Source organism: Colias croceus, chromosome 28 (genome assembly GCF_905220415.1).
Source record: "Colias croceus chromosome 28, ilColCroc2.1".
Lineage (NCBI taxonomy): Eukaryota > Metazoa > Arthropoda > Insecta > Lepidoptera > Pieridae > Colias > Colias croceus.
The window spans coordinates 3,371,514-3,384,842 of record NC_059564.1 but is presented as its reverse complement, the minus strand read 5'-3'; the positions used below and the strand labels follow the sequence as shown (position 1 = coordinate 3,384,842).

Here is a 13,329-nt window from a genome sequence, read left to right as displayed (position 1 = left end):
ATATGGTATGAGGGTTTTATCAACCTACGCCAGAAATTAATGATATCCAGTACCTAGGTACATCTCATATCAAGGATTAACATCAATCTTCGATTATTCTGTGTCTAAGATCGATCTGCGTGTCATGGACTATGTTTCTAGCTTTTCTCAGAAAATTGATTGCTATGATGACGGCTTTTGGATTAGGATCTAAGGTTATTATTATTATTAAAATCTATACAATTTTAAATGATATACCTATCTAGTACATATCATGTAAAATTTTATAAAATTTATAAATGTTTTAAGTACTTTCTTCAATGCTTTCCTAAACGGCTTATAATAATATACGACAAAATCAAGTAAAACCATTCTGCACTCGTAAGTTTTTTTGATAAAAAGTAACAAAACTAGTGCCACTCATATGTCAAAATTAATGATATACACACATATTGGTAATAAACAGCTGATCCATTAATCGTCCAATCATGCGTGCATGTTACGATTTGTAAGGAATACAACTTCCAAATTATATGTGTCTAATTATAGATTAATTGCATCTATACACGAATACTAACCGATTTGTCGTTTCGCTCCCGTGAAAAACAACGCTCGTTATGTGAAACACGCCACGACATCATGATTGGTTTTCATTTGACCTATTTCATTTGACCGCTCCGTTTAAAAACACACTTATAAAGTGGAGTAAAAGCCACTCAAATCTCAACACAATACAGCATTTAAATATGTTTTATGAGATTACATGAATAAAAAGGTATAACTAGTTTGAAAAATGATAAATTCAATAAAGGTTAGTGCTTAAAATATAGGTCAACAATGATTGCCCATTTTAATTTTGTAGGGCGCGGTTACCTGACCGCCGTTATTGTAAATATTTATTACTTGTCTATAAGAATAGTGGTGTATATTGTGTGGTCTAAGTTACTCACCTAGTAAGTTAACTATACAAAACGAACTTACGTTATCGAAAACGAAATAAATATCCAAATTTAATTAGTTATGTTAATCTCGTAATGTCTAAGGTCTATGTAATAAAATCCCATGTACATCTTATATATAAAAATGAATCGCAAAATGTGTTGGTAAGCGCATAACTCGAGAACGGCTGAACCGATTTCGATAATTCTTTTTTTATTATATTTCTTGAAGTACGAGGATGGATCTTATGTAGAGAAAACGTAAACATGTACCACGGGCGAAGCCGGGGCGGACCGCTAGTTCATAATATAATCTTAATCCAATTAAATGTATAAAGCCTACTACCTATGAACTATATAATACATAATATAATACGGATAAATTCCCGGAACGTCGAACACCTATTTTACGAGAATGTCGATAGAAACAGCTCAAATCATTCCAACTCAAAATGATGAATCGATAAATTAAAAAAAAAATCTCCATCATTTCAACTTAATATTACAATATGCAAACCTCAATTAAAGTAATGCTAACTTGGTAATGCACACAAATTCATTACTATGCTTAATTGTCATAATTTAGCTGAACAACGTAATTCACTTGAACAATACTATAATTGGGTAATATTTTTAATTATTCAGAATTGACATTAGATGCAATCAATTATTTTAATTAGCAAGAAAATTAGCAAATAATAGAGCTAATCATCATTTTATAATTTAAAACTATGTACTTTAAAATTCATTTATTAAAGTGAAACTTTTATTACATCGTCTCAAACTTTTTGGTCTGTGTAGCGCATGTCGCGCGACGCACGATACGTACGATAATTATCGTACAAATACGATGATTTTTAGTTAAATGTCTATAGTATGAAAAAAAGTTTCACTTTTACCGTGGTTTCATGAAACCACACAACATTTTTATACTGTATATTCGCATAAGGCCCATACAAAAATAATCTGTCATCAATTATTTTAGTCTGTGTTCTTTTAAAAAGGAGTGAAAGGTGAGAGAATTCTTGTGTATTGAAAACTACTATGATAAATTGAGTCAGCTGCTTGATGTGGCATCCAAAACAACATAGTACCTATCATTAAAATCCATTTAGCCGTTTTTGAGTTATCAACTTCGGCAGAGTAAATTGTTATCTTACAAGTTCAAAAATCGTAGAGTCAACAGGTACCTTCTAGGGAAGCGCGTACCATTTTAGACCACATCTCAGCTTAACATCAGGCGAGATTGTGGTCAAGCGCTTCCCTATTCACAATTAAAAAAAATAACTAGCGGTCCATATAGAATAGACTGTACATCTTGAAGTATGAGGTACGTGCCTATAGCAGTCAGGGATCACATAACCTTTGTCCCAGTGTAAGAATTTTTAAATCAACTCAGTAGTTTCTGAGAGAAGAATGTTTAAACAAACTCTTTTTTATGTTATACACATACATATTCTGTTTAAATACCTATAATCATCTGTTTCCATTTACGATATCATGATGTCATTGCTTAGAACAAGGCATCCACTATGTGTAAGCAAGTCAAAATTCACTATTTCCTTATATAGCAATGTGAGTCATTGATCAGTTGTTAATAATATATACTAATATTATAATTTATAATCTATACTAATATGTATTATAAAGCTGAAGAGTTTGTTTGTTTGTTTGAACTCGCTAATCTCGGCAACTACTGGTCCAATTTGAACAATTCTTTCGGTGTTAGATAGCCCATTTATCGATGAAGGCTATAGGCTATATATCATCACGCTAAGACCAACAGGAGCGGATTACTGCGGGTGAAACCGCGGGGAACAGCTAGTTGAAATAATAAAGTTGTAAGTAACATATAAATGCTAATTTTTAAGGCAAAAACCTTTAAACGATGGTTTATACTTTAAAAATATGCTAATTGTTATAGTAAAACATTATAACCGATAGGTTTGTTGATTTCTAAATATTAGTTCCCGCAAATATAGAATTTTTGGTATTTCCATATAATTAAAAACTTGCAAACGCTAAATATAATTATACTAGCTGCTCCACACGGTTTCACCCCCGTGGTCCCATTCCTGTTGGTCGTAGCGTGATGATATATAGCCTATAACCTTCCTCAATAAATGGGCTATCTAATACCGAAAGAATTTTTCAAATCGGACCAGTAGATCCCGAGATTAGCGCTTTCAAACAAACAAACAAACAAATTCTTCAGCTTTATAATATTAGTATAGATATGATAAAAACTACTTTATCCAATATTTGTTGAAGAATATACTAATAATATACCTAGTTGACGTTTTTACTTAGAACTTATGTAAAGTGAAAATGTATAGTTAGTCTGTTATTATTAATTGATAAAGGATAAAGAAGATATGCTAACCACCAGTATTACAAAAGCAAAACTTAAATAATCTTAATTGAGAGTAATATGTATGTATATGTAGTTGGTATTAACTATAATATTATATAGGTCCTCAAACTAGATACAAGAAAGAAATAAAACCTTAAATAACTAAGGCATAATATGTCATGTAATATATTATAGAACTACTTTTTAATTACGAATAATCAAATAAAAGTAAGTACTGATGATTAACATGATCCTAAATTAGTAATTATCTTGGAAAATACCTAATAATAGTAACAAAATTGTCCTAAGTGTGTAAATTACAACGTGCGTACCGGCATACGCTGTGTTTGTAAACAATAACATATGTTTAACGAGCCGGCACCTCGATGTAAATTTTTTATATTTTCTACATACATTCACCTAAATTCTCCCAAAATTACAACCCCGTGCTATTTAGAACCTCCGAGATATTAAATATCAAACATAGTAGACTGGGAACAGTACTAAACAACACATGTTATAATGCGCCAAAAATTGACATAAGGCAGTCAAACATAATTTTGACGGGGGACTATGAAAATATAAGTAAACGAAATATTTTCACAGGAAAAAGTGTGGTTTTCAGTAATAATCGTTGATAAAATGTAGAAATACAAGCTAAAATATAATTTCCTAAATAAATATACAACGCCTCTGGCGGTAAGAACACGAAACCAAAACATGATGGCCGACACACAGTAGTTTTGATGACTGAACACCTAAATGCGTAGAATACTCACACTTTCTTCCTCTTTTTCCATACCAGAAGGCATTTGAGGTACTGCACGGTTAATCGCCGAGTAGTCCGGTAAATCCGGAAGCTCCTCGGCGAGATATATCGGCATTGGTTTGGACGCATCCAGGGCCCTCGCCCTAAACGAGAGCTTCGACATTTTGTTGACAGAACAAAACACGCTAGCGTCGACACAAAAATGCACTAATAAATCACTTTTTAGCTCCTCCAGGAGGTCCTAAAGGACCTTAAACAGCACTTTGCACACTCTAGTTCGTTCCCATGGTTAATTTTTGCACGCACTCAGTCACAATTAATGAAAAACAATATCGAAACTTTACATATTGAGCGTACTTTACAGAAAGCCATCATGGCGGCTTTCCGTTTGGCGGACGACCATGACCAACTTCCACGAGCGCGACGTGCGCGGGAAGGAAACACGCGGGAACTGCTTGGATATTTTTAGAACTTTTTCATATTTTACACTATTATAACACACAAATCAAATTTAAAAATTTTATTTAAATATTTAATTATTAAATTAGGGTTATATTATTTTATTTAAAGTAAAATTTTAATATAATTTAAGAAAGAGTACTGAAATGACATCGGACGTTTGTTGTCAAACCATAGACACTGTAAATGTTTAACGTTTCATTATACGATGATATTGAAATTATAATATTTATATCTCTAGCTATTTTTATTGTTGTTTATTTTATTTTTTCCAAAAATAATTTGATAAAAATTAAAAACATTTTTAAAAATAATTATTTACTTTTTCCTTGTGTTCAGTTACATGTGCATTTACTCTATGGTTTTTTATACCTAGCAATACCATTATTTCTTCAAAAAGTGAATTCGAATTGTAATTTTTTAGTAAATAGTACCTAATCAATTTATATTTGCGTAAACCATACGTTAAAATATTTATATATAGAATTTTTTAATAGAAGAAATTTATACTGTTGATGTTGCCGTTTATTACAGGACATTTTACTTTAAAGTTCAAAGTTACTTCACATGGTAATTGGTAGCTGCCCAAGAGCAGACAGAATCAAGTTTTATGTTTCGCGGTCTTTTTATATTTTTTCAAAAAACTGTGTCTGCTTAATGCTGATGGCAATCAAGGTGAGCGTGTGTTTATTCTTTCTTTATATTTTCGTTATATACAACAAAAATAACTACTATTTTTTAGAATAAGTTACAGAAATCTCCAGTCAATATCGACATTCGAAATCAAAAGTTTTCAAACTTCAACTTCGGTCAAGTACATTGGGACGACAATAAATCTCATTTTGCAACCTTGTCCGCAGTCCGGAACATTGTTAAAATTGCAATTAAATTATTTTTTGTTGTATGGTCGTAAAAAAATTCCAAAAGTTCTGCAAACTTGGGGAAGTTTTCGATATAATATTTCATATCACGTATTAATTAATATGCAACCAATCTATGTGTACGGAACATTTTTTGTTAATTTTTTTTTTATTAAACTGAATGAAAACGATCCAAAAGTTCTGCAGACTTGACACAGATATCGGAAATATATACCAAACGGTTGTATAAATTTGAAACCTTTTTTGTTAACCGGAACATGTTTATTTATAATTCTTTTCGTATCATCATTTGTGTCGTCAGTTTTTCGAGTAAGTTGGTCTCGAAATAATTACAAAAGTTTTGGAACATGGCTGCAAACTTCGAAAACATCTATTCTGATGCATTTACAAATTTGCAACCTCATACGCGATCCGGAACTTTATTCTATTTGCAAAAGTGTAGTTTTTTTTGACATTAATCCCAAAATTAAACAGTCCCCTCGATTGATCGAACTTGAAATTTTCTTGAAGGTGAAAAAAATCATTTCAAACCGTGTTATTTAAAATTTAAACATTTGAAAATTTCAGAGACTATAAGATACTATAGATAACTATGTACATATTTTTTTTGAGACTAAGTCTTAGATCATTATTACTTAATGATCTAAGGACTAAGTATATTTTTTTGTTGATTTGATATTAATAACGGCAATAGGTACGTAAACGCTTGAAATATTCTCAGAAAAAACGTGATTTTATCATTGAGCTATAATTAAGAACCAGTTACGATTTTATGCATCTTATAAAAAGATTTTTTTTTCAATGAAAAAAATTATAAATATAAACTAGAAAGCAACTATCACAGGAATAAAACAAGACGGAAGGTGAACCGTGGCGAATGTGACTATCAATTTTTAAATTTAAAATTTACCTTTTGCCATAGCTGACCATCAGCTTAAACCTTGCAACAGTAAAGCCCGCGTTTTAAAAAAAGAACCCGTATAGTTTCCGCTCTCATGGGATTTCCGGGATAAAACCTATCCTATGTGTTAATTCAAGTAACCCTCTATATGTGTGCTAAATTTCATTGTAATCGGTTCAGTAGTATTTGCGTGAAAGAGTAAAATAAATATATACATAGGTACACGTCCATCTTCGCATTTATAATACAGTAGGTTAAAGGATAGGATAGCATAACATTCTCATAAACATATCACATTAATGATTAAATAAATATTTTCAATTAAATTGTAAAATTAATGTAAAATCTATATCTATACTAGCTTTCCGCCCGCAGCTTCGCTCGCGTTTTCAGAGAAAACCCCGCATAGTTCCCTTTCCCGTGGGATTTCCGGGATAAAACCTATCCTATCTCTCAAGTTGGATCGAACTGCACATGGTGTGCGAATTTTATTGTAATCGGTTAAGTGGTTTAGGAGTCCATTGAGGACAAACATTGTGAAACGAGATTTATATATATTAAGATATATTATATAAAAATGCAACCCGTTTCGCGTTGTCACTGCATCACGTATGAACGGCTGAACCGATTTCGATAATTCTTTTTTTATTATATTCCATGAAGTAGGTACGAAGATGGTTCTTATGTAGAGAAAACGTAAATATGTACCACGGGCGAAGCCGGACGGTTCGATAGTTATCAATATAATCGCTTTGAAAACTTAATACATAGATATTAGATAGTTACATTCTCCCCACATGGGGGTGAAATGTGAATATGACTATTTAATAATAACGTGTTTACTGTTTATGCTTATTGATTTAAAGCTAAATGCCATAGCATTTACCTCTATTTGGGACTTTAACAGGGTGTAATCGTTAAGTGTGCACAGGTGATTATTCCGTAACTATTACAGATATCAAAAAACTACTGATATCGTAAGTCCCTACAGGATATAAAAAACTGGATATTTCTGGTTTTATTTTGATAAAGTTAACTATATAAATTTATAAAGAATAGAAAAAATTCGATCACGAGGCGGGACTCGAACCCGCATCCTTCGCGCCATTCCGGGGCGGATGCCTAACCAACTCAGCCACTCGTGACCCGCCCGAGTAATCGAATTTATTCTATCCTTAAGACACATAAAACTGAAAGGATAGAATAAATTCGATTACTCGGGCGGGTCACGAGTGGCTGAGTTGGTTAGGCATCCGCCCCGGAATGGCGCGAAGGATGCGGGTTCGAGTCCCGCCTCGTGATCGAATTTTTTCTATTCTTTATAAATTTATATTTATAAAGCATTTGAATGCCATAAAAACCAAAAAATATAAATTCAAAGTTAACTATGTCATTTTACACATTTGGATAAGTCATTAAGATATGTATATCGTAATTTTCGATATCATTTTAAAGTTTTTTGATATATTTTGTCATAGTAACGGAATAATCGCCTGTGCACACTTAACGAATAAATTCTGTATATAGGCATAGATGATTTCAAACAGGTCTAAAATACATAACATCCATACTAATATTATAAATGCGAAAGTAACTCTGTCTGTCTGTCTGTCTGTTACTCAATCACGACTAAACTACTGAACCAATTTGCATGAAATTTGGTATGGAGATATTTTGATACCCGAGAAAGGACATAGGCTACCTTTTATTGCGAAATATGTACCACGGGCGAAGCCGGGGCGGACCACTAGTATTTACATATGTATTAAAAGATGTGTTGCTTTTTTTTTCAGATGTGAATGCAACTTGAACTACCTATGATGCTCCATAGTGTTATTCGCCGATATATTCTCGTTTCTGGACCGACACTGATGGGTGTAGAAGATAAAACATGGAAAGATGCCACTTAATTTATAAATTTGATTAAAATATTAAAATTCAAAATCCATTACCATAGCCGCTTCAAATAAAAAAAGAAACTTATGAGTTCAATATAAATCAGGTAATCTCAGTTCTCACAATTTGTTTCAAATTTATCCACATCCGAAATCCCCCCAATACACTATCACTACATAGCTATTAGCTAGTATGAAATAAAGTCGCTTGCTCTGTCCCTATATCCCTATGTACCTATGCTTAAATCTTTAAAACTACGCAAATGATTTTGATGCAGTTTTTTTAATAGATAGAGTGATCAAGGAAGGTTTATCTATATATAATTTATTAGATTTTAGACAAAGCAGGCTAAGGTCGGAAAGCTAGTGATACATACTCGAAAATTTAGTATAGCAAAACCTTTGTATATATTTCTCGTTTTATTTTAAAAAATGTATTCTGGCCATTTTACTCATTAGGTTAAGTACTTTCGATATCAGTTTAAAGTCCTTTGATATCTGCAATAGTTACGGAATAATCGCCTGTGCACACTTAACGATTACACCCTGTATATCCCTAGACTTGGTTGATATGTGTATTAACCCTACAGTAGTCGCGTATCTTAAAGTGACGTGTGAGGTCGCGTGGTCTACAAAGGTATACCATTTTTAAAACAAGAAAAAGTACACAAATTAAAAAGTATGTTTTTATTAATAAATCTTCGTTACTATATATTTTATATTTTAAATAATCAACAAAACATACATAACCATACCTTTTATGATTAGAAAAAACAACTACAACAAAAAATACCTCCTTTTCAGTCGTAATATCACATAATTAACATTATATGAGATCAAAAAAAATTATACATAAAAAAGCCTAGTCTAATCAGTATTAAAAAAATAAGCATACAATTTCAAAATGGTCAGAACATAATATAAACTTTTTGCATGTACATACGGCAAACCGTATACATACTGCACTGTGTTTCAATCACGGGCTCTAACGCAGTCATGATACCAAATAATTTCTTCGAATTGTTCCTGCTGTCGATGGCCGGGTTACTTGTGGAAGAACCAATAAATCTTTTATTTTGAGGGAAAGGATGCATCCATACATGCCGCCGGGTTTCAGACCGCCTTGCCGCTGAATGCAGGTCACCGGCTTTATACAATGGTTCATTTTCTTGATACTTTTCTTTTAATAAAAGTACTGCAGTATCATCCCAGTTAAATGCTGTCATTTCGTTATTTACTTATATTAAATTTTGTTATATATAAATACGACAACACTACCACTTCTTATCGAAACCGCAATCAAACTGCCGCGCGTGCTGCAGGTAAAAGATTCAAATGCCGTGCCGCCGGCATTTGCATGGCATCTGCTTGGAATTTTCAAATTTCAAAGCATTTGCATGGCATTTTCATGGCATTTGCATGGCACTTGCATTTGAATGGCATTTCCATGAAATTTGCAGACCATTTGCATGACATGTGAGGATGCGCCATAAGGCGTGCCAGGGGTTTCATCCAATAGCCTATAACCATCCTCGATAAATGGGCTATCTTACACCGAAAGAATTTATCAAATCGGACCAGTAGTTCCTGAGATTAGCGCGTTCAAACAAACAAACAAACTCTTCAGCTTTAAAATTTTAGCTGTATAATTTAAAGAATATTTGTATAGATTGTATCCATGACGTATATTCAATGTATATCAATAAACGATTAATCATTTTTATTGTTTTTTATTTATTTAAAAATGAATCCTACTAAATAATTGCCGCTTCCCTTCTTTACATTTCATAATAGGAAGGAAGAAATTTAAGAACTTGTAATGCCTGTAGTTTTGTCATATTGAATCTAGTATGTTTTAATGTGTATTCAATGTATCATATTGTATGAGAACAAATAAACGATTCCATATTTTATACTGTTTTTTATTTACTTTAAAACGAAACCTGCTAAATAATTGCTACTTTCATACTGGAAATCTGAAATTTATTAGTTAATTTAATATCAATATGTAATCATGTGGATATTATTACAAAAATCAACTATATTATTCAAATGAGAAACGATACTACCTAGTTTTAGTGAAAGGATTACATTTCCAACGGTGAAATAATTTTTGAAATAGGTTCAGTAGTTCCTGAGATTAGCGCGTTCAAACAAGGCTACATCGCTGCTAAGTATCATCAAAATCCGTTCAGTGGTTTTCGTGTGAACAAGCAACAAACATACATAATATTATATCCATATATCCTCAGTCCTCACAAACTTTTACTTTCACAAAATTCACAGATGATTTTGTGATACAACTATTTATGTAGAAAGAGCACCCCACGCCATCTATTGAGATAATGAACAACCAAATTGAAAAATAATTCGAATAGGTTTAATAAAAATTTTGTACATAACGTTGAAACGCAGTTTTTGTTGAAACTTTAATTTGTACAAATTAAATGTAATAATTTAATTATTTGTATGTAATTTTTAAATGTACATTTGTACTAACAGTAAAATGCTAATAGATATTTTAAAAAATACGTATAGTCAGGCGTCGTAATAGTACGCTGAAACACAAAATGCAGGTTCGAATCCAGCTTCATCACATTTAATATTATAAAAAAAATCAAACACTTATAAGCATTTTAATAATAAATAGTAGTAGAATCAGCAATTGGGGGCTCGTCACGATCGGCTCTAAATAAATAGATGCAATAGAAGTAGGGCTCTATGATATAAATTCTAAAAGTTTAATGAAAATTTTAACAGTGTGTCTATGTTTTAAAAAATGGGCTGCGTTATGAATGTGATCGATGGCATTTTTTTAAACCAGCTAAAGCATTTGTGGAAGAGCAGGCATGCGGCAGTCATCAAGCCGAATGCAGTTCGTTGATTCTTTAATCGCCCCGTCTCATATTTAAACATAGCAAAGTTATGGGCATATTGCAAATATGAACACATGTAGTATGAATTCAAAAATGTCGAATACAATAATTATTATTAATGAAAACACAAATTGATGATTCTCTAAACAAAATTAGCTGTGCTTTGTTTACTGGTTATCTAGCTAATAACTTACCTACTAATGAAATTTGCTACATGAATAGAATATACATAGTAGGTATTAGTACAAATGCGGGCTATTTTTTACCAGGTACACCATACACAAGTAGACCGTAACTGTAGTTCCCGTTCTTGACTAGGGCATTTCTGGCCGCTAGATGGCGCTCAATAAATCTACATAGGGCGATGGAAATTGCATCGCTCATGCTGCAGCTTGCAATCTTTGCAATACATAATTAATGTTTCATATTATGTTCTAATGGCACCGAACAAGTGGTAAATAATCTATTTCTCTATTTTGACGATTGTAAATGAAGTCAAGTCATGAATGAATATGAGTTGGGAAATGTAATTTATGTTTTTGCCTAATTCCGATCATATAATTTCTAAGTATAATAATTTATATGTAGTCTTATAACGTAGGTATATTTTTTATGAAGTGGTAAGGTTGAGATTAAGAGTAAGAAATGAAACACGTCAATTTTAAGTATTATAAGATTTATTTCAGACTAATAATAAATACTTATCATAGTAAATCTCCATAATGCGTCCTTATTTTGTGTGTACTTATACAAAATTTTCCGTTCACCATACTTTAAACGGTAGGACCAATTTGTGTAAATTTTAGTAGATTTAGGCTTCCCTAAAAAGTAAAAACAAAATTGAATATGTATGAGGATATATTTTTACAAATTTGGATGGATTTAGAGATGATTTGAAATTACATTTGGACACGGTAGGTGGTGATGCTAATGATATCAAGTTTTGATTTTATATTACTAATAGCGGTTCGTACATATTATGTAGATCTATAGTACGCAGGTACCCGTTCACAGAATTTTTGAAATCGGTCCTGTAGTTCCCGATATTAACGCGTTCAAACAAACTCTACAGCTTTTTATTAGTACTAAGTAAAGATTTAATATGACGTTAACGTAGCAAGTTTTATATAAATTAGTATGGACATGTCGCAGGCAAATTGTATAATCTCACCGTTCACAAATGCTCGACATTTTGTAACATGTTGAGAATTTGTTATCAGAAATTTTTCGTTTGGATAAGGGGGTGGGTTAGGTTAGCTTTGTTTTTTTAAATACACAGAAATAGGAGCCCCGCGAAGTGGGGCTCCGTCGGCTCGCGACCGTCTTTTTGTAGAATTTTGGAAAGAGTAAATCCTCAGCATTTTACAAAATGCCGAGCATTTGTAAAATAATACAATTTGCCTGCGACAGACATAAATCTATTCTACTGCTTTTATTACAGTTTTGGGATATTAGAAATAAAAACACAAAAAGATCATTTAAACAATAATTTATTAAGATAATTCATTAGCAATTTAAACAAGTATATTATTAATAAATTCATAGTGTTTGAGTATATTACAGTAATTTGTTTGAATCGTAACAATCACAACATAATTTACAATAGGGAAATTCAAAAACAAATTCAGTCGAAAAACACTTTAAAAATTACATAAAACTTAAACACAATTTAGGAAACCTGTCCATTTAAAATGCATTTGTAACTAACAATGTAGTAATTAGTAAAATATAGATTAAAAATCCATAGAGTGTTTTAAAATGCAACTTTTCTGGCCAATTTCACAACTTTAAGTTCCGTTTAGCTAACTGTCAGTTACAATGACAATGTATGAAAATATATAGTTTCGATTAGGCTATCCATGACTTTATCAGTAAGTTGTGAAACTGGCAGTTACAAATTAATAAGGGCCGATTTTTCAATCCTTAGTTAAAACTTATTCATCGAATATCGTATTAAACAACCATTTTAAAAATGTGTTACTTGCCCACTTTTTGACAGTTTTTAGGTGACATCTGTATATTATTGTGTAGTGATTGTGTAATACTTTATTGGACGGATAAGATTTAACCAAGTATTGAAAAATCAGCCCTAACGTTCACAAACCATGTCTAATTAATAAAATATCTTGAAACACTTGACAATTTTTTTTGTAAACAAAAATGCATTCCATGTGTCACAGATAAAGGAAACTTAATATTAATACAAAAATGGACAATTTCGTGATACCAAAACGAATAATTTAACATTTCATAGAAAAAACCTTAGCTCATTTATATA

General features: G+C 31.8%; 1 protein-coding gene and 1 long non-coding RNA gene across 2 annotated transcripts in view; one reads left to right on the top strand and one right to left on the bottom strand.

The window, feature by feature from the left end:
- LOC123704230 overlaps positions 1-4,456 on the bottom strand; it is an 87,026-nt gene extending 82,570 nt beyond the window's left edge. Inside the window, exon 1 of the mRNA XM_045652541.1 lies at positions 4,050-4,456. Within this exon, the coding sequence (XP_045508497.1) occupies positions 4,050-4,202 (153 nt within the window). The 5' untranslated portion in view covers positions 4,203-4,456. The remainder of the gene's footprint in view (positions 1-4,049) is intronic.
- A 508-nt stretch (positions 4,457-4,964) lies between these two features.
- Positions 4,965-8,301, top strand: LOC123704063. The gene is made up of 2 exons (XR_006753079.1): positions 4,965-5,173; positions 8,074-8,301. It is a non-coding gene; the product is annotated as an uncharacterized LOC123704063 (long non-coding RNA).
- Positions 8,302-13,329: the final 5,028 nt, after the last annotated feature.